The sequence below is a fragment of the Emys orbicularis genome, chromosome 14 (genome assembly GCF_028017835.1).
Source record: "Emys orbicularis isolate rEmyOrb1 chromosome 14, rEmyOrb1.hap1, whole genome shotgun sequence".
Classification (NCBI taxonomy): Eukaryota; Metazoa; Chordata; order Testudines; family Emydidae; genus Emys; species Emys orbicularis.
The window spans coordinates 11,015,247-11,037,605 of record NC_088696.1 but is presented as its reverse complement, the minus strand read 5'-3'; the positions used below and the strand labels follow the sequence as shown (position 1 = coordinate 11,037,605).

Genomic DNA, 22,359 nt, shown 5'->3' with positions numbered 1-22,359 from the left:
CTAACCTGGGTAATAGCGTATTAAAGAGAACACTATTTGCACTGGGCTAGACAGTTGGATACATCTTCACTGCAGTTAACTCAGGCTGTTACTTGGGTGTTGCCCCTTGGCCCCCACTTGTCCACACACACAACCCTCTCACCTGAGTTTAGTGATGCTTTAAATTCTGGGTTAGCTGGTCTGACTGGGGATGTAGGTTAATGCTCAGGTGCCACTTTCACTCAGGTTAGTAACTGGCCCACTTTGCACTGAGGACAAAGAATAAATCACTCAAGTGCTCATAGTCCTCCAGTGCCGTCCCACAATTGCTCCCATGTACCCAGAAGGACAGACAAGTTCTTCCACAATTCATTGGGGAAATTATACAGCAGCTCAGCTTACTGCATGCAGCACATGGGATGTGACCCAGAAACCTAGCAACACACATGTGATTGCAGCACTGAGGATGCAGTAACTTGATTTGGGATGTGCCTTATGGCTGCTAACAAGGGATCTAGGCTGACCTGGGTACCAAGCACCTGAATTGACTGCAGTGAAGACATAGCCTAGGAGACTTAAAATGATCCTCTCTTAGGATCAAATCAGTTCATTTCTTTTATGGTAGACCTTGCTGTGTTTATGCCTGTGCGGATTATTGTTAACGAAGAAAATTTTTCTGAGGTCATATTTATAGATAAAATAAGCTTTATTATACAGTCAGTGCTTTGAAGGGTTAAGTATTGTATTTGAAATTAAATTTAGACTTTCAGCTACATGGATGTGTTTGAAAACGAAGGACAAAAACTGTTGCTGTGCTTAGCTGCAGCAGACATATGCACATGGTGCTATTACTAAGTAATCTCCTAATTTAGTAATGTATCTATTACCACATCGTACTTTTTCTCTAGTAATCTAATTTGGTTTGTCTCCAGTACAATAATCTGGTATATGTAAAAATAAGCACACAGTATTTTTCAACGTATTTAAAATTAACTCTAACCCCATACTCATGGAAATAGCTTTCAGGCAAACAAATACTGTAGTTTATTTATATATTTTTGGTCATGTGCAAACTTCTCCATTCAAAACTTGAGACCAGCTCATCTCATGGAGGCTCTTAAATAAAACAAGCCTTGAAACTAACAAGATGTTTGCTGCCTTTAGGCAGTTCATGCTGCCTGTGTTGTACTCCTTCCCTTCTCCTGTGTCAGTCTTGTCTATTTAGACTGTAAACTCTGAGGGGCAGGGACTGATTACTATTCTGTGTGTGCAGTGCCTAGTACAATGGGGCCCATAGGCACTACTGTAATACACATTATTAACAATAAACAACCTTAGGATGTTAACCTCTCTGTCAACATTTAACTGGACTTGAATTGGAGACCAACTGTGAAAGGCTTTGTGTCACATTATTAATCCCATGTTTCCTTCTATCCCAAGTACTATTGATTTACAGCGTTTTGATTTGTTGTTGTGGAGTCTGCGAGAAGACAGATGACTAAAATGTCTTACTCACTGTATACATTTAGTTCTAAGCATTGCTTAACACTGGACTTAATAATCAAGTGCTCTTCAAAATCAGTCCTAGAATTTATGTAAGATTTTAATTAGGAAAATAATATAGCAGCCACAGTATCATTTGTCTTACAGCATTTATTGGCCAATAGAAAGTGTTGTCTTTTTTCCTTAGGAGTGCTGGAATCTTCTCTCTGCTTTTATTTGTTTAAATTTCCATTTGTTCAGTTTCTCTCTGCAATTACAAAAAGTTTCTATAGATGTTTCATAAACATTTCTATTTGAAAACAGTCTCCTTAACTCAGGGGTTCTCAAATCAGGGGTAGGGACCCCTCAGGGGGTCATGAGTTATTACATGGGGGGGGGGTCATGAGCTGTCAGCCTCCACCCCAAACCCTGCTTTGCCTCCAGCATTTATAATGGTGTTAAATATATAAAAACATGTTTTTAATTTATAAGGGGGGGTCGCACTCAGAGGCCTGCTATGTGAAAGGGGTCACCAGTACAAAAGTTTGAGAACCACTACTTTAACTGAATGAGACTGTGACATTAACAATGAAGTAATTTAATGCAAAATGCTGCTGTAGTTAAAGTTGCGGAAGCACTTTTGATACAAGGCCTTGTTTTTTGTGACATGTACTGATAAAACTAACTTTAGGGATTGAAATTTCCTATGCTTACCCTCAGTCCAAAGTTGAACTCCCACCCTTCCTTTCAGCTCAGCTACTTTTTAATTAGATACTGTGACAAAGTTCCTCCTCTATCTTGGTGGGTCCTGCGCTTATTGGCAGATTTTCTTGCCTCAGAGATTCACCATGTGGGTTGGGGAACAGCCCAGAGTCCTTCCCCTCTGGAAGGAGCCACAGTCCAGGTCAATTGGGAGGAACCCGGGCCCACCCTCTACTCCAGGTTCCAGCCCAGGGCCCTGTGGACTGCAGCTGTCTATAGTGCCTCCTGTAACAGCTGCATGATAGCTACAACTCCCTGGGCTACTTCCCCATGTCCTCCTCCAAACACCTTTCTTATTCTCACCACAGGCCCTTCCTCCTGGTGTCTGATAACGCTTGTGCTCCTCGGTCCTCCAGCACCACACCCTCTCACTCTCAGCTCCTTGCACCTCTTGCTCCTAGCTTCTCACACTACAAACTGAAGTGAGCTCCTTTTAAAACCCAGGTGCCCTGATTAGCCTGCCTTAATTGATTCTAGCAGCTTCTTCTTAATTGGCTCCAGATGTCCTAATTAGCCTGCCTGCCTTAACTGGTTCTAGCAGGTTCCTGATTACTCTAGTGCAGCCCCTTCTCTGGTCACTCAGGGAACAGAAAACTACTCATCCAGTGACAAGTATATTTGCCCTCTACCAGACTCCTGTACCCCACTGGTCTGGGTCTGTCACAATACCCACAAACCATGATGTACAATGGTAACACATGCTTCAGTGTGCAGGGATTGAAGCCATTCTGTAGTCCAGGGGTGGGAAGCTAGTTTTCACCTTAGCTTCAATCTTCTTTACCAATCTCCCTGAAATGGCACATACTGCATCTTAGGGTAGAATTTTTCTAGGAAGTTTGGAATAAATCACAAAAGTAGTTTTAAAAGTAATTGGGAGAAATCCTGGCCCCACTGAAGTCAGTGAAAAAATTCCTATTGACTTAAATGGAGTTAAATTTTCAAGCATGGTGTTTAAGAAGTATCTGAGTTGTTGACTTTCTGAAAACCTTTCTAACTTTCGTTTGGTTTACCATATCCTAAAAAATAGCTTGGCCTAGAAACTCAATGTGTCTGGTCTTCCTGAGAAGTGCTTTTTAAGAGAGTGTTTATTTGGATGGGAGCATGGTGGAGCATAATGATGTATATAAAATGAGGTTGTAATGGAGTATACAGTGCTCATGCTAAGGTTGATAAGGAAGATGTTAATTAGGGGCTTGTTAAAGCAGGACTATACAAAGAAGGCCTCATTGGCAGAAATTTAGGTGCCTAAAGGCCTTTAAGTGCCTAGGCTATTGGACATCAGCTAAGCAGGGTTTTAAGAATCTAAATTTTGGACTTAAGTGCCTAAATCCCTTTGTGGCTCTAACTCATTTTGATTTTACACAAAAAGTTGTAATTCTAAAGAGACAGAGGTCGCTACAATATGAGTGTCTACTAATCAGTCATCTTTCATACTAAACACAATCAATTCCAAAAATATATATTTACTGCTCAAGTCCTTAAGAATGTAGAGCCATGGAACTGGTAAAGGTCTGTGCAATACCCTAGATCAGGGGTCGGCAACGTTTGGCACGCAGCTCACCAGGGTAAGCACCCTGGCAGGCCGGGCCAGTTTATTTATCTGCTGACACGGCAGGTTTGGCTGATCGCAGCCTCCACTCGCCGCGGTTCGCCGTCCCGGGCCAATGGGGGCGGCGAGAAGTGGCGCAGGGGAGGGATGTGCTGGCCGTGGCTTCCCGCCGCCCCCATTGGCCCAGGACAGCGAACCGCGGCCAGTGGGGGCCGCGATCGGCCGAACCTGCTGCGTCAGCAGGTAAATAAACTGGCCCGGCCCGCTAGGGTGCTTACCCTGGCGAGCCGCGTGCCAAACGTTGCTGACCCCTGCCCTAGATGCAGAGTTGGTTGAATTGATAAACTTGATTTTGTTTTCAGTGGCCTGTTCTACACATACAAAGAGACTATTTTCTTTATTTGGACAAGATAATTCAAATTTGAGAAACCAATTGAGAGTCAAATAGAACTCTCTTCTAGCTCCCTTCTCAGTTCAGACCAATTGTTTCCTCCACTGTACGTTCTCCTTGATCTCAAACTCTCTTTCTACCACACTTCTATTTATGTAAATCAGTCTGTCACTACCCAGGAATTGTCATCCTGGATCAGATCACTGGTTTATAGTGTCTGGTATCCTTTCTTCGGAAGTACCAGATGCCGTAGAGGAAAATGCAAGAAACCCTGTAGTGTACAGTTATGGAATAATAAGAGGGAAATCTGTTCCTAATCCCAAATAGTTAATGATAGGTTTAAATCCTGAGGCATGTGGGTTTATACCTTTTACAATTTTATCCTATCTAGTGTGACTGTAGCTATCTTTGCAAATATATACCCCTTTTTTGAATCCTTCTAAGTCTTGGCCTCAGTGGGTATGTCTATACAACAAAGAAAAACCCGGTGCCAGCTGACTCTGACTGTGGGGCTGTTTCATTGCTGTGTGGACTTCCGGGCTTGGGCTGGAGCCCAAGTCAGCTGGCACGGGTTTTTCTTTGCTTCGCAGACATACCCAATATCTCGTGCCAGTGAGTTTGCACTGTGCAATGCTGGCTGTATGCATCATTGCCTTTGCTGAAATCCTCATCTGAGCTCCTTTTCTCCTTGATTATCTCATCTTCCTTCCTCATAGCCTCCCAAGATCTCAATTGTCCAGCTGGCTGCCTTCTCACATCTACAAAGGAGTGACATGATCATGCTACCATCTTCACACTGTTTTACTGTTGTTGTTTTTTTAATAATTGATTTTCATTTACATTGCTTCATCCTACAATTACTATAAAGGTTGGCTAAACTTTGCTGCTTTCTTCTTTCAGGTGCCATGGTGATGGGAATGTATAAAGACCTGAAAAAATAGTTCTCTCTGGTAACTCATTAAGGCTAATGGTTTTCCAATTATGATGATCTCATCACGTCACAAGTTCTAAATTATTAGCAGGGACCTGCCACCTCATATTTTTAATATTTTTTTTTTATAATGTGTAGATTTAGCAACCCTAATCTATAGTTGGTCTTGTTCCTTTCTAGTAGCTGTTGGTAATATGTTTGAGAGCAGAGTTAACAAATTGGCAGACAATTTGTATTTCTAAGCAAGGCAAAGGCCCAGCTCTTGGTTAAGAGCCAAACTCCAGGAATGGCATCCTTTGAACAGAAGTGGAGATGACAAAGTAGGCAAGTCATAGTTTCAAAATGATGCCTAATGCATATGGAAATGTTTTAGTAAGAGTCTGCAGCTATTTTCAATTTCAAGTTGTTACGAAGTGGAAGTTAGGAAACATGAGTTATATAACAACCAAATTTAGGTGGCACTTGCAGCAGAATGGTGGCTTGAAGCTTTATAATTGAGATGCTAAGTTAAAGTTAACCAGAGAGAGATAATGACAACTAGTATTTTTTATACTAGTTAAGCTGTTACCTGTTGAATAAAATTGTACGGGTTTTTGTATTTTTTTTTTTAATTACTTTAGAATAGTTCAGTTCACTTTCCAAATGCGTTGTCACAAAAAGATTAAGGATTTTTAAAATGTGCTTCTTATATAAGAGGATGTGCCTTAAGCCTTGTCTATGCTGCAGAATATACCTGTAGTTGAATTGGTTCTGATCACAGTTTAAGACAAGCTGTGATCAACACTTTCAGATACACCTGTTGTCACTAATGAGCATGTTTGTGGTTTTTAGTAGGGTGGACAAGGTTTTCTAGTTGGGATTAGTTATGATTCTCCCATCAGCAACCTGTGCAGCTAAATGAGTACAAACCACAAATGTAGACCAGGAAAATTGCAATTTGTACCAGTTGAGATTATCTAACTTTAGAACCAAGATGAACTCAACTGTTGCAAATTGTAGCTTCTTTGTCTTTGCTTGGGTTTTGCATTGGAATAGCTACAGTAGTTTTTGCCCACTGATAAGGGTGGATAAAAAGAAGTGATTTTCTTGGGGGGGAAATCAAAATTTAATTTTTTATTTACATTGGATATTTTTTTTATTTTATTTAAATTATAATTTTTCTTTTTAAAAAATGTTTTTAAAATCTGAATTACAAAATATGTTAAGGCTTTGATTTATTGTCTCTTAAAACATTTAAATAAATATGCTGAATCCCCATAAACCTTTATCAAAAACTTTAGTTAAAGGCTACTTCTCTAGTCTATAAAGAAAAATCAGGGGAAAACATCTAACTTTTGAGATCAAGCTTTATAAATATGTCACAATAGGTCATGTACTGTATTAAGGGCTTGATCCTGTGGGGGATCTAGAGGCTGTCCTACTGGGCGTAAGAGACCGTAAAACCCATCACAGGCATTGGGAGCCAGCCTCAGACTCCAAGATACTACACCATCGGGATCATCCATTGAGCTCACCCCAGTCATCTCATGTGCCTATTTTATAGTCTCTCTCTCTCCCTAAGCTTTGGTTAGCTCAGTTCTCAAGTTATGAATATTTATGATTCCACCCATCATTCACCATTTTCTAACATACTAAAAATGTACAGCTAATAAGAATTTGAAAATAGTAAGATATATAATGGCTTAAATAAATGTATATAGTTATAACATACCCTCCGAGGTAGCAAAAAAGATGTACTAAGTCTAATATAAAGGCTCAGTTTAGTTGAAAATCAACATGTTTTAGTAGTTATATCAACCAATGAGAATGCATCTTTTTTTAGAAAATAACTGAAGAACAAATGGAAAGTTAACTAAAATGATTATTTAAATCAAGGCTTTCCACATGGGGATTTAAATAAATCCACCTTGCCACTGATGGCTAAAACCCAACTATAGACAAGGCCTCAGGATTGACTGGAGATTCTACTCCACACTGGCTGTAAATTCTAACTCCATTGACTGCAGCAGAATAATATCAGATTTATAGTGGGGCAAATGAAATCATGATCCAGCACAATGCCTTTAAAACACAGTAAAATGAAGCAAAAATTTCCAGTGACACATACAAGTGGGGCCCTAACTTGGAAATGCTGATGGTGCTAGAAAAAACATGCTGAGTGCTATGTTTTAACTGTCTCTGTGGCTGCTGTTTGAAGGAATTGTCTTGTTCCTCCTATAATATGCAAAAACGTAATTATCTAATTTTTAGCCAAACTTATTTTTTCTATTCTCTGAAAAGCTTTAAACTAAATGCAATCCTTTTTTTCTCCTCCTCCTTACAAAACAAAACCAAAACCATTCTCCTTCCCTCTCCCCCCTTCTTTTTATTTTTTACACTGAGCTGTTGTCTGGATCATTTTGCCTTGGGATCTGACATTGCTCATTCTTTTCAGAGTACCTAAAAACCAAGTACGTAGGCAAAATATTTGGAAAGCTGGCACACTCTACAGGGTGTGGTGAAGACAGATATCTTTCATGTGTGCTGCCAAAGGGCTGGGGTGTGACCTGAAAAATAAATCCTACTTGTTTCATTGTAACATGTATTTTGGAGGAGGGGGTGGGTGGCATTAAACTGCTTCATCATGTTTCTATGTCTGATCTATTTTATAATGTGATCTAAAAAATTTTGCATGTGCAAAATTCAAGCTTGATGAGAGGAAAGTTACAGCTATAAATCCAGACACATTATCAAATGTCTAAAGACTTACTTAGTGTTAATGTGGGGAGGTGGTGCTCTGATGGCTCATAAACCCATAGGTGGGTCCTGAATTGGGAGGAGACCAAGGGCACGACTTCACTACCCGCCGGATCGGCGGGTAGCAATCGCTCTATTGGGGATCGACTTATCACGTCTAGTGAAGACGCGATAAAATCGATCCCCGATGGCTCTGCCGTCGACTCCGGAAATCCACCGCGGCAAGAGGCGGAAGCGGAGTCGACGGCGGCGCGGCAACGGTCGACTCGCCGCCGTCCTCACAGCCAGGTAAGTCGACCTAAAATACGCAACTTCAGCTATGCTATTCACGTAGCTGAAGTTGCGTATCTTAGGTCGACCCCCCCCCCCCCCCCGTAGTGTAGACCTAGCCCAAGTTAGCCTTAATTGTGTCTTGGCGTGAGTAGGTTTGTACCTAAATCTGCAGAGGAGGTTTCAATGCTTATTATTGATGGGGAGTCTGGAGTATTGCCTTGACATGTTCAAATCACTCTAACTAGTATTGAGTAGAGCTCACTTTCTAATTTGGGATTGAGTCACTACCACAAACATGTTTTAGCCTTAGGCCAGGTCTACACTAGAAACTTGTCAGGATAGCAGTGTTGGTAAGGGATATTACTTTTTTTGACACTTCTGAACTGCCCAAAGTCCAAATGTAGATTCAGTTATACACCTCTACCTCGATATAATGCGACCCGATATAACATGAATTCGGATATAACGCAGTAAAGCAGTGCTCCGGGGGGGCAGGGCTGCGCACTCCGGCGGATCAAAGCAAGTTCAATATAACGCGGTTTCACCTATAACGCGGTAAGATTTTTTGGTTCCCAAGGACAGCGTTATATCGAGGTAGAGGTGTACCAACAAAAATGTGCTTTTGCTTGTATAGTTTATTTTGTTCAGGGAACTGATATAAGCTATACCAGCAAAAAAATCTCTTTTGTTGATCTAAGATGTGTCTATGCTAGGAGGGTTTGCTGGTCTAGCTATTGTTTAGTTATGGCTTAGTCTTTCTGGTGCAAAGTGTTAATCCGGGAAGGAAGGTTCTTTTTTTTTAAGTGAGAAATTGTAGGTGTTTATTTTTTGTTTTTGTTTTTTTGCCATCCTACAACAGCTTTGTAGGCATTTTTATGAAGCTGGGTGGTTTTCAATGTGAGATAAAGTAGTTGAGAATTTGTTACTGTTCAGTTTCAAAGACGAAAGATTCATTTCTTATTGTAACCTATCAAAGGTAAAATAACTGGCCATGAAGACTGAGCCCCAGACTTCCTTATTGTAGCCAATTGAGGTACACAAGAATAGGGCAGTACTCTTCAAAAAGGCTGAAATTGCATCTCTTTTTTGAGAGTGCGGAGGCTTTGCAGACATAATATATATGTCTTCCACTTAGGCATTGTTTTTTTGTCATTGAGGAACATGCCAGCATTCTAAATGTTAAAACTGTATTATAACTGGTGTTACTACTATAGAAATATATACTGTTATCTTGTTATTGTTCATTCACAATAAGTAAGCTATGCATTTTATTCATATATATATATATATATATATATTTTTTTTTTCCTTTCACAAATATGTCTGACTTGGTTGGATATTAGGGACACAAGGTGGTTGATGTAATATCTTTTATTGGACCAACTTCTGTTGGTGAGCGAGACAAAGCTTTCGAGCCACACAGCACTCTTCTTTAGGTCTGGGAAAAGTATTCCCAGTGTCACAGCACAATGGAAGGTGGATATGTCATTAAGTAAAATGTTTATTTCTACATGTGCCTAGAAGGCTCAAACTTACATTGACCAAGAGTAAGGTCACTTTGAGTTTTACTGGTTTCAAATGGTATGAATCTGCTGAAGTCATTTTATGCCCTTGGATGTGAATGTGTGGTTCTGGTCAACTTCAGACTTTGTCCTTAAACATGGGCCTTTTCTTTTCATCTGAAGTATTCCTATATGTATGTGAATTGTATATATTTAGTAAACAGCTGTCATTCTGTTTTTCATATTGTCTTACATAATGGATTTTAAGCTGACTAATAAAGATTGCATTTCCTTAAATGATGTAGAAGAGCAGATTCTGGATTTGCACATCTGATATCACACACTTTTTTTGCTCACTTTTTCAGATACCCTACATGCTCTGTGGCTTCCTAACAGGAAGATGGGATTTCATCATTTTATTTATTTATGGGTATCTCTATATAATTGCACACACAACATTTTGTATTTATTATTACTGAATGAATAGGAAGCAACTTCATGGTATTATACTGATATTAGAAATTAAACACTGTATTCAAATTTTAAGTGAAAGTAGGGAAAACAAATTCTCAAAATACCCTAATAAAATATGCTGTCAACCTGTTGCAAATTAAATGGTTTAAGAAAATAGTGTAAAAAAAATCCTCTTAACCTTTCTCCCTTATTTTTCTTCTACTCTTCCTCTTATAGAAATCTCTCTCTCCACTCCAGTCAGCAGGGCTCTTCTCCCCAGGATAACAGCAATATACTTTTGCATACATTGTTTTCAAAGGTGAATTTGGAGCAAGAGGCTGTACTTATTCCCAGGACATACAATGTAATAACAAATATGGCAGCTATTCTGGTGGGGGGGAAAAACTTGATGGCCTGGAAGGGGAGGGCAAAGTTGAGAAGTGGACAAACAAAAACTCCACTTCACCCCTTCTTCCCTACCCTAATTCCCTTTTTACTGGTTGATACAATGTTTTCTTTGCTGTTTTGATATGTTGGGGTGGGTTTTTTTGGGGGGGGGGGGCGGGGAAGGGGGTTGCCTTGCATGTAAATCTTAGTGTTCTATTTCCTTAAGCTGAAATAAGAAAAGCTGAAGCAGCCTTCTCTGTTGATGCCAAACAGCTCCAAAGTTGGGAGTATTGTATAGGAGCCAATCAGAGAAAAGACCTTTGCCTATTCCCAAATTAGAGAATGAAACAACCAAACTGCAATTATGTAAATCTCTGCATGCTGGTTTGCTGCTAATAACTGTCAGCCTCCCCAGTCACCAAGGGTACGTCTATACTTAGCCGCTGGTTCGGCGGCAAGCAATCGATCTTCTGGGATCGATTTATCGCGTCTTGTCTAGACGCGATAAATCGATCCTGGAAGTGCTTGCCGACGCCGGTAATCCTGCTCCGCGAGAGGAGTAGGCGGAGTCGACGGGGGAGCCTGCCTGCCGCGTGTGGACCCGCGGTAAGTACCTTTAAGTTCGAACTAAGATACTTCGACTTCAGCTACGTTATTCACGTAGCTGAAGTTGCGTATCTTAGTTCGAACTGGGGGCTTAGTGTGGACCAGCCCTTAGATATATGTGACTATGCAGCAGGTATGCAACTCAGAATAAATCAGTGTCCTGGGAATTGTAATTAAGTATCTGCTATTCTACCATCTGTGTATACTTACTGGCTGAAACATCTCTATTTAAATAATTTCAAAATTTTACTTTTAAAATTAAATTATAGAAATTCACAGTTACGCACAGCCCAACCTCCATACCTATACCTACTTTTTTTCCCACACACTGAAAACAAATAGAAATTTCAAGACCACTTTATCTCTCTATCACATAGCTTACTTTTAATCTTAATGTATTAACATTTTTGTGCTCACTGATGAAGTGAACCTGTCTAATGGATAGATAATGTGGTCTTATTGTTTCCAGTTGTCCTCAGGATAGAATATGGGGGTAGAGTTAAGATTGAAAGGGGTATATTCAGTGTGCATTTTCATGGTTCTGAATATACACCTTTACCCCGATATAATGCGACCCGATACAACACGAATTCGAATATAACGCGGTAAAGCAGCGCTCTGGGGGGGCGGGGCTGCGCACTCCGGCGGATCAAAGCAAGTTCGATATAACGCGGTTTCACCGATAACGCGGTAAGATTTTTTTTGGCTCCAGAGGACAGCGTTATATCGGAATAGAGGTGTATATATATTTCTGGGTTTCTTATATTTGTACTTTTTCTCAAAAACATAATCCCCCATACCCTAAAAGTACAATGTTCTCAAGATTTTTTTTTTTTTTTTCTGTTCTTGTTTTTTGGATTTGGGCTGAAGTAAGTGATTTCAGGTTAACCATTATTATGGCCTGAAATAGGACACTGTTTAAGACCGTTGTACATTTGGTTAGATCTGATACCTCTAAACAGCACTATCTCATTAATAGTAGGGTTTCTGTGTGAAGTCCATACAATGAAGTGATCTAACTAGGGTGTGTTATGATGCTAAGATCATGATTAAGGCTGCGAGTCTGTCACGGAAGTCACAGATTCCACGTGATGTCTGCAGCGGCTGGTGCGGCTGGTCTGGGGGCCGCCTGAGCAGCTTGGGCAGCCCCTGGGCCAGCCACACTGGCCACTGCTGGGGCAGTCTCAGGCCACTGCGCCCCTCCCCCCCCAGCAGCAGCAGGAGTTTGGGTGTGGGAGATGACTCAGGGCTGAGGCAGGGGGTTGGGGTGCGGGAGGAAGTGAAGGCTCTGGGCGGTGCTTACCTCAGTGGGGGGCTTCCAGGAAGCGTCCAGCATGTCCCTGCAGCCCCTAGGTGGAGGCACATCCAGGCAGCTCCACGCGCTGCCTCCACCCGCAGGCTCTGCCCCCACAGCTACTATTGCCGTCCCCCTCTTTTCCCCACCCCCCCAGCACCAATGGAGGCCTCGGGCTGTACCCCTCCCCCCCAAGCACCTGCAGTGCCCCTGGCCATGCCCCTGCCCCCCCGAGCACCCAAGTTTTAGTCAGGGGTATATAGTGCAAGTCATGGACAGGTCACAGGCCGTGAATTTTTGTTTACAGCCTGTGACCTGTCCATTACTTTTATTAAAAATCCCCGTGACTAAAATGTAGCCATAATCATGATTCCCGATTAACAGGACTAGCCTCTTAAATTATATTAACCTAATTTCCCCAATGTAGCTGGCATAAAGTCTGTTTATTATATACATTACATCTAGATTCAGATCCCCACACCCTGTTGGAATGCTCAGGCATCTGTGTAGGTATTTTTGTGATATCCTTTCTTCTAACAATATCCTGTACCTTGCTTTGAGAGCTTCTGCGAGGAAGTACCACCCGTGATGTTTTGGTAACCAGATACTGCAGACTCATTAGTTATTGTTTTTTCCCACCAGAACAAAATTGAACTATAATCCTCCAAAGGATGATGGATCTACATATAAGATTGAACTTGAAGGGATATCTGTTGAAATCATGAGAGAGATACTGGATTACATCTTCAGTGGGCAGGTATGGTGCTTAACAGAATTATTGCATCTTTCACTGTCTAATTCAGCAGCACCAGTTAGAGATAAATCCCTGCTTTTTGTCTTATCCTGTCATCCAAAAAAGGCAGCACTAGTGAACTTTGTGCTTTAAGTCTTTGCTATGAAATGACTTCCATACGCCAGAATGCAAGCTACTGGTATGAACCAAAAATAGATTGTAAGCACAGACGTGGTTCTCTTGCTCTGCTTAATGTCATGTATCCCAAGAAACAAACTTTAAACAATAAATGTTAAACTTAAAAAAAAAAAAAAAAAAAAAACCCAAAGAAAAACCTTACTAGTTTCTTCACTGAGTTGGTTTTAAAGCATGTGTGATTTGGTACTTGTGAAAGGTGTCTGGATTGGCAACCTGGGAGACTGAAGACCTTCACAGAACATTTTCTATCTGGGCAGTCCAAGCTTCCCATCTCATTGCCTCGCCGGTCCATCAACTCTAGCCATTTAAGGCTGACAAAGTTTTTTTTTTTTCCCTCTCCACACCCGTTCCGTCCTCCCTAGTCCCTACTAAGACTCCCAGCAAAACACACATTAAAATCCGCCTTTGGTTTGTCCATCAGGAACCAGACTGACATTGCCGAATTAATTTCAAACAGGTCTCCAAACAGGCATCAGGTGGCATTGGCTCTTGGTTAGCTGAAACCATGTTTAAGAAAATAGTTTAATCATCAAGGCCACAATAAAGAAGAAAAAAGTGCAGTTGGGGCTATAATGTCTCATTTCTGCGTGTGCTGATTTGTCTTGCCAGCAAAATATAGTTCATTTTCCTGGATGAGTTTAACAATTTCATGGTTCCTTCAGACAAAACACCCCTTCAGATGCTCTCTACCCAGCTTGCACCTTCCCTCTCCCCAGTTAAGTTGCCCACCAGCAGTGGCTTTATCCTTCTGCATGGAGTTTGGAATCATCTTCTACACCTATGTTATATTCCATTATTCCGCCACTAAGGGCAAGTCTGCACTGAAGCGCTACATTGGCGCAGCTGCAGCGCATCTGGTGAAGACATGCTATGCCGACGGGAGAGCACTCTTCCATTGGCATAATTACTGCACCTCCGTAAGGTATGGACAGCGCTTAGGTGGATGTAAGTTACGTCGCTTAGAGGGCTGTCTTTTTCACACCCTGAGCGACGTAAGTTACATCAACGGAAGTGATCCTGTAAACCAGCCCGAAGAATCAGTTATAAAGTTATATCAGATTGTGAATTGTAGTTGTAACTTTTTACAATAAACTCTTGCAGATCAGGCTAAATGAAGACACTATCCAAGATGTTCTGCAGGCAGCTGATCTCCTCCTTCTTACAGATCTTAAAACTCTCTGCTGTGAGTTTTTAGAAGGTTGTATAGCTGCTGAGAACTGTATTGGTATTCGGGACTTTGCACTGCACTATTGTTTGCGTCACGTTTATTACCTTGCCTCGGAGTATCTGGAAACTCACTTCCGAGATGTCAGCAGCACAGAGGAGTTCCTGGAACTGAGTCCCCAAAAACTGAAAGAAGTGCTATCCCTGGAAAAGCTGAATGTTGGAAATGAAAGATATGTATTTGAAGCAGTAATTAGATGGATCTCCCATGATTCAGAATTAAGAAAGGTTAGAGTGCACTAAATTACGTAGTTTGTTTAGTAAATTGGGCTCACATTCTGTGCTTGTTTAAAATTACCTGATGGGAATACAGTGCAGATAAATTCTCTTTTTCCTGTATTCTTGCATTTCTAGGATTTAGATATTACACTGTACATAAAGATGGAAAATAGATTGGGGCTGTTGAGCTGAAGTGTTGCTTATACTGTAGCTGCATCCTTCCCTTGTTGCAGATAAAAACACTGAATGAAGTAACACAGTTGTTAGTCTTTGTGTGTTTTGATGTATGAGCTCATTGCTGGGTGAGGGGAAGTAACCATTGTTTGCCACAAGACATAGAGACTTAAACTGTGCTTTCTAAAATAGTTTTATTTAGAAATTAAGTTGTTTTATCCATAAAATATTTTCCAGTATTTTCTGTACATAAAATAAATACATCACATAAGAATTCCCTTGGAGCTATATTCTAAAGTATGGTGAACAAAATTCTGTTTTTTAAACTGTTTTGGAAATTTTGAATGTTTCTGGTTCTCTAGGTTCACCTGAAGGATGTCATGTCAGCAGTGTGGGTTTCAGGATTAGATTCAACTTATTTGCGTGAGCAAATGATGAGCGAACCACTGGTACGGGAGATTGTCAAAGAATGTAACAACATTCCACTCACTCCACCACAGCAGGGGGAGGCAATGTTAGCTTCTTTCAAACCCAGAGGTTATTCCGAGTGTATAGTGACTGTTGGTGGTGAAGAAAGAGTGTAAGTATTCAGTATGTTACCGACAGAAATGACTTGTACAATTTAAGCAATTAGTGAGCAGATGGTAACTTTCATAAAAATTATATCGTATTGCCTCTATATAAATCCATGGTACATGCAGATCTTGAATACTGCATGCAGATGTGGTCGCCACATCTCAAAAAAGATATATTGGAATTGGAAAAGGTTCAGAAAAGGGCAACAAAAATGATTAGGAGTATGGAATGGCTTCCATATGAGGAGAGATTAATAAGACTGGGACTTTTCAGCTTGGAAAAGAGATGACTAAAGGGGGTTATGATAGAGGTCTATAAAATCATGACTGGTATGGAGAAAGTAAATAAGGAAGTGTTATTTACTCCTTTTCATAACTCTCGAACTAGGGGTCACCAAAATGAAATTAATAGGCAGCAGATTTAAAACAAACAAAAGGAAGTATTATTCACACAATACACAGTCAGTCGGTGGAACTCCTTGCCAGAGGATGTTGTGAAGGCCAAGACTATTAACAGGGTTCAAAAAAGAACTAGATAAGTTCATGGAGGATAGGTCCATCAATGGCTATTAGCCAGAATGGGCAGGGATGGTGTCCCTAGCCTCTGTTTGCCAGAAGCTGGGAATGAGCGACGGGATGGATCACTTGATGATTACCTGTTCTGTTCATTCCCTCTGGGGCACCTGGCATTGGCCACTGTCGGAAGACAGGATACTGGGCTAGATGGACCTTTGCTGTGACCCAGTATGGCCAGTCTTATTATTGATAAAGAAGTGAAGTTAATATTAACCCATTTAGTGTTGAATTAATTGGGCACATTTACAAAACTTGTTTTTAGCATGGTTAGATGTGCCTAGAACACCCTTACGTTTGATCCATTTTAGAATGTCAAATATCTTCAGTGAACGAGTTACTTAAACTTCTGAAAATCCATCTTTAACAAGTATTAAAATACAAATAAATATGTAACATTATCATAGCGCTTTACATGTTCGAGACACCATCCAAACAAAAACTACTCTAATCACATTTAATCATACATCCATTGATTGGCTGAGTGAGGTTTGTGAGAGTCCTTACAATAGCAGTGTAGTTCCATAGCAAACTTCTGATTAAAACATCCTCAGTGTTGATAGTTAGTGAGGTAGAAAGCCGAAGACACAACTTTTGTGGTACCATATGCTGGTGCCAGAAAAATTTTGTTCAGACTTGTAAACTGAGCAGGTTTGATGTGAAAGTCCTGATTAAGAATAAATATGGAACACCAAAAGCAACACTTATTTTACAGGGTTTTTTTCCAGATCAGTGTTACATTTTAATAAAATATCAAATCTCTGCTTTAGCATCAGGACCTACCTGCAGTGCCAGAGTAGATTCTCTGTTTGTTACATTCAGATTTAAGGTGACAGTGCCCATTCTCCTTTCCTTTTTCAAGTATTTTGTGGGGTTGGGAGGAGGGAATTGTTCTTTGCTGACCCAGCTCAGACCTTTGCTCACTATTGATAAAAACTCAGTAGCACATCCTGTTCAGTTACATTTAAAACTCATTCTACTGGGAGAAGAAATACTAATGTTCTATGATGGTATAATCTGCTTTTTATATAAAATTCCTCACTGGCTAGGGCCATAGCTAATTTTCTTGCATCACATATTCTCTCCACCTCCCGCCCTCTTGCCTGTACATTTACAAACTTACATTGTAAGCTCTTTTGTGCTGGGACCGTGTCTTTGTGGCATTTTCCAGATGCACATGTTTATGAATCTATACTTAAAATACTTGATTAATCAAGCAATTTTAGTGACCCTGTGTTGTAAGTATTCATATATATAGAGGGAGATATCTAGAGATAGATACACACACACACACACACACAGATGTTATTTCATATATATACATATTTCCTCCTTTTTCAGGTCACGGAAGCCAACAGCTGTGATGCGATGCATGTGCCCACTTTATGATCCTAATAGGCAACTCTGGATTGAACTTGCCCCTATGAGCATTCCAAGAATCAACCATGGGGTACTCTCAGCAGGTAAATGACAGCATGTTACTTTACACTCCATTGGCTTTTTGTTAAACTCACCAGGTTGTCAAAATGGGGTATAGTTTGTAATGTAGTTTGCCTTCTTACAGCAAGCTACACTAGAGCCTGTTCGTTTTCCCCCCACCCGCCTTCCCCCAGTATGCTGCTTTGTCTTGTGAAGATCTTGGAATCATACTTTGATATTTTGTTGGAGTCTGCTGAATCTGTCGCTATGGGAATGTTTTACTCAAGTAACCACACTATGACTTCCATAGTGTTGCACTGGGTACACCAGTGCTGAATTTGGCCTGTAGAGTCTGCACTGATGGGCTAAACCACAGGGGAAAGTACATTCTTTACTCTTTGCCAGTCTGGAGTCCAATATGGCATTTTTATGAACCTGTGATTTCCAAGATGTAGCTCAATGCCCTGTGACGAGTATTGGTGTGACTTCCATTTTAAAATCTTCACATGCACTTTGTTTTACAGAAGGATTTTTGTTTGTACTTGGAGGTCAAGATGAAAATAAGGAAACACTGAGCTCTGGAGAAAAATATGATCCTGATACCAATTCATGGAGTTCCTTGCCACCAATGAATGAGGCAAGATCACTACCCAACTGTATGGGGGTTTATTTTTCCTTTGAAAAATAGAGGATGGATGGTGTAGTAGTTAGAGCACTAGCTTAGGACTTGTGAGATCTCTGCTCTGCCAGAAACTTCCTTTTGACCTTGGGCAAGTCTCTTGGCCTCTCTGTACCTCGGTTCCCTGTCTTAAAATGATGATAATAGTAATCCCCTACCTAACAGGAATGTTATGAGGATAAATACATTAAAAGATTTGGAGGCACTCAGATGCTATGTTTATGGGGGCGGGGGGGTCATATAAGTACAGTATCATGGACAGATGGTACTTATAGAATGCAGTATAGGTCAGACCAATTGATTTTTTTCCAGCTGCTTGCACTTGATCCAACTATAAAGCCATGGTGCAGATTTTTTTTTTCTTGTATATTTCCTAGATGCCAAGTTTGGATTAGTAATAACTGCAGCCGCTGGAAAATGTTGGTTGTTACTGAAGAACTAGCTATGGAGCTGAGCTGCAGAATTCCTTATGAACTCTGATGTTTGGTTCTGTTCATAAAGTAACCCATTAGAGTTTATTGGCCTTAAAAAAAAAAAAAAAAAAAAAAGTGTATATATAAAAATAGTATTGAGAATCTAACATGATGAGAGGATTGGACCATGCAGAAGGATGTACATGAAATGGTGGGGTGCAGCAACACATGGAAAGTAACTTGAACCTTATCTTAAACTTGCCAGTTTGGCTTGGGGGTCGGGGTTCTTTTTTCATGTTTTAGCTGCCATCAAAAAGTGACTATTCCACTATATATAAATTTAAGTCCTGAAAGTCACCTTTTTGGGGTGTTGATTTTTTAAGCAGGTATAGGATTTTTTTATTTAAGAAGTTGTTGATTGTGCTCCAGAATTTTCTTCACCAGAGGCCTCCTATTAAATAACTCATCCTTGCACCTGAGAAGATTTCAGCATAGCTCTTTTGGTGATGACTGTGGAACCTGTAGGAGTGTTTTTACAGCCTACTGTAAATAAGGTTAGAGAAAACATGTGTTTAAAAACACTTGCACTCGGACTAAACTACAGGTTCCATCACTGCTACCATCAGGAGAGCTGGACCAATGGGGAATTATGGGTCCAGATTGTTTATTTGCAGCATTGATTGGCCAGACCTGGTCACTGTAAGGGGAAATTCTTGCTTCCATATTAGTTGAAGAATGGAGCATGGTCCATAGCTCAGATCCTTGAATACTAAAGAAACATGCTACTATTCATTTGCTGAACCTCTGTTTTAACTTTAATGCTCTTATTTGTCCTAGATTATGTTCTTATATTCTTTTATTAAATTAGAGAATAAAAAACTTGCTCCAGAGATTGATATTTTGCATTATATCTTTTTTTTTTTTTTTTTAAACAGAGGTGATCTGAGTTACAAACTTCTGCAGGTAGAGCAAGTGTTAAAAATGATTACACAGCCATTACTGTTGTAATATGCTCCTACAATGTTTATTGGTGTCTCCTATAGGCACGGCATAATTTTGGTTTGGTAGAGATTGATGGAATTCTGTATATTCTGGGAGGTGAGGATAGAGAAAGGGAGCTACGCTCTATGGAGTGCTATGACATTTATAACAAGACCTGGACCAAGCAGCCAGATCTGACCATGGTTAGAAAGGTAAGAACTACATCATAATGTAGAAAAGTATTATTGTTAAACTCTTTTTAAAGTCCCTATTCAAATACTTTCACTGTTTATATTACAGCTTTTACTTGATGTGAATATTTCTCAATGAAAATAACATATGGGGGGGGGGAGAGGAATCTCTCTTCTTTCAATTTATATATCAAAGCAAAATGTTGTTCTAGATCAAATTTTTATAGACTGTGCTGGTTGGGATGCAGTTTGGGTAAACCAAATGTCCTTTTCTTTGTATAGCTTTCATCTTTCCATTAGATGCAAAATTCATCAATGGTGATTAATTTTAAAATGAAAGAGGAACTTTTGCTGGGCTTTTTTATGCATGTTGTTTACTTGTTTAATGATACTGTCCTTTCAAAATAATGTAAAATCTTATTTCATTTGGTCTGATCTCTTTTATGTTATTACTAAAAATGAATAAACTTGAAGAAAAAACTAGTGCAACTACATCAGTCTGACTAATGAACATTTAAAAGCTAATATATCCTACAGCTAATTCATCAGCTTTATTTTCTAAGCAAAGTGTTCGTAATGCATTTTTGTACAGTCAATACATTTTGTTGAAGAGAACCTCAGGAATCACTGTGGAAGGTACAATACATGGAAATAAATGAGTTTAAAATGTAGGAGTCACTGTACAAACTGAACTGCGGCCCAATGTGAAAATTGGTTTACCTTCACTCCTGCTGTACTTTTCCCCTTTGGACAGAGGTTAATAAGCTAGTGGACTGTTATTTATGGTGGTGGCCACAATCCAGTATAAGTCCTATATTTTTTTAGCTAATTATAAGGGGCAGTTTTAGGGGATACTTGTTCTACTGTTTCTACAGAGTAATTCTAAATGAAAATGGGGTGGGTAACTCAATGTGAACTTGTTTTCCTTTCTTTTCCAAGCAAACACAAATGTTTTTCTTTTGCTGAAAACTAGAAATTCAGTATTATTTATTTATTTATTGTTAGAAATTGCTTCCTTACTGCTCAGATTGTGTTGTATTGAGACTGGCTGACTACTGAACTATGACTTTGCCACATCTAGAACACTGAACATAGTCTGTTTAATGTACTATAGATTTCAACTTCTGATTTTTCTTTTTTTAAAGATTGGCTGCTATGCAGCTATGAAGAAGAAAATCTATGCCATGGGCGGAGGCTCCTATGGAAAACTGTTTGAATCTGTTGAGTGTTACGACCCTAGGACTCAGCAATGGACAGCCATCTGTCCACTAAAAGAGAGAAGGTGAATAAAATGCACATGCACATCCAGGTTACAAGGACACTTGCTTATCCTTTAAAACCAAAAATAATATGGATTTAAAAACATGGTCCAAACCCACTTATTTTTAAAGAAACTACTAGACTGTTAATATTAATTACAGTGTGGCTGTGTGCGTGTCTGACATTAGTGTATGTGTACTAGTCAACAGCTTGTGCAGCTGTTTTAACACTAAGGCCCGGGTCATTTGGTATGTTGAGGCTGTTTTGTGCCACCCTGGTAATGCAAAGCAGTCCTAAAGTTGGCAAAAGAGGCCTCAAGGTGGATTCCCTGTGTCTCACTTAATTGTTGGGTGGTGTGAAGCTGTCATGGTACCTACTACCCCAGCAGTAGTGCTGGAGAGGTGGGATGGGAAAGAGGATAGCCAGGGCACTATGGTGTAGGCCCCAGTGATTTCTGGCTGCTGACACAGTCCTTTGGTGCTCCTATTGCTACTGCAATTTAGAGCAGTATTTTCAGACAACTCCATGGTCAAAGCCACCTTTGACCCCTTTGCTCCTAGGAGCACTGGATACTTTTCATTTGCAGCTGAGGATCTGTGGCCAAAGATGATTGTTTCATGTAGACTCCCGATGTTGCAAGAATTACTGCTATTCTACAGGATGGGGAGGGGGGGAAATGGTATTGTGTCAGTATTAGAATTCATACTGAATTTGAACTTAGATCTTTGTTTCCAAAGAGATACTCTGTTGCTCTATTATTTTGTACAATGACTTATGAGCGGTTTTAAATATTACTTCATACTTGATCTAATTCTGCTGAATATGGAAGAGGAAGAGAATTATGGTAGGGCATGTACAGGGTTATGGGTATACAGATTAAATATTATTTGTTTCCTTCTCCTTTTGGCCCTCAGATTTGGGGCAGTGGCATGTGGAGTTGCCTCAGAGCTTTACGTGTTTGGTGGAGTCAGAAGTCGTGATGATAATCAGGCCAGTGAGATGGTGACATGCAAATCTGAATTCTATCATGATGAGTTTAAAAGGTAAGTAGTTCTGGCTGTAGACCTAGAAAATCTCTAACGCCTCTCTTACCCCTTTTTTCCCCCTTGTGGTGTAATACAGCATTGCAGTTCATGTAATTTTTCAACAAATGCCAATTATTCTTGTCCCTCTTACTCAAAGAAACTGACCTAGATATTTCTACCTGTGGTATCAGTTTTACCAAAGGAAGTGGCTGTTAGCAAGCTGATGGCTATGCATAATTCCTGGTTGTTCATAACTTGCAAGGTCTAATATCTGCTGTGTTTCTTTCTCTCCTTATTTCACTATAAATCAGGAATGTGCTATAGTTTTTATAATCTGAAACAAGATTTGC

General features: G+C 40.1%; 1 protein-coding gene across 2 annotated transcripts in view; it reads left to right on the top strand.

Moving 5' to 3' along the window:
- GAN (gigaxonin) overlaps positions 1–22,359 on the top strand; it is a 43,530-nt gene that overhangs the window by 8,008 nt on the left and 13,163 nt on the right. Inside the window, exons 3-11 of one of the 2 annotated variants that reach the window (XM_065416626.1) lie at positions 8,171–8,183; positions 12,988–13,102; positions 14,378–14,728; positions 15,256–15,473; positions 17,383–17,504; positions 17,985–18,097; positions 19,596–19,745; positions 20,870–21,006; positions 21,899–22,027. In XM_065416626.1, coding sequence (XP_065272698.1) covers positions 8,171–8,183; positions 12,988–13,102; positions 14,378–14,728; positions 15,256–15,473; positions 17,383–17,504; positions 17,985–18,097; positions 19,596–19,745; positions 20,870–21,006; positions 21,899–22,027 — 1,348 coding nt within the window. The remainder of the gene's footprint in view (positions 1–8,170; positions 8,184–12,987; positions 13,103–14,377; positions 14,729–15,255; positions 15,474–17,382; positions 17,505–17,984; positions 18,098–19,595; positions 19,746–20,869; positions 21,007–21,898; positions 22,028–22,359) is intronic. The other variant, XM_065416625.1, reaches the window with a different exon arrangement.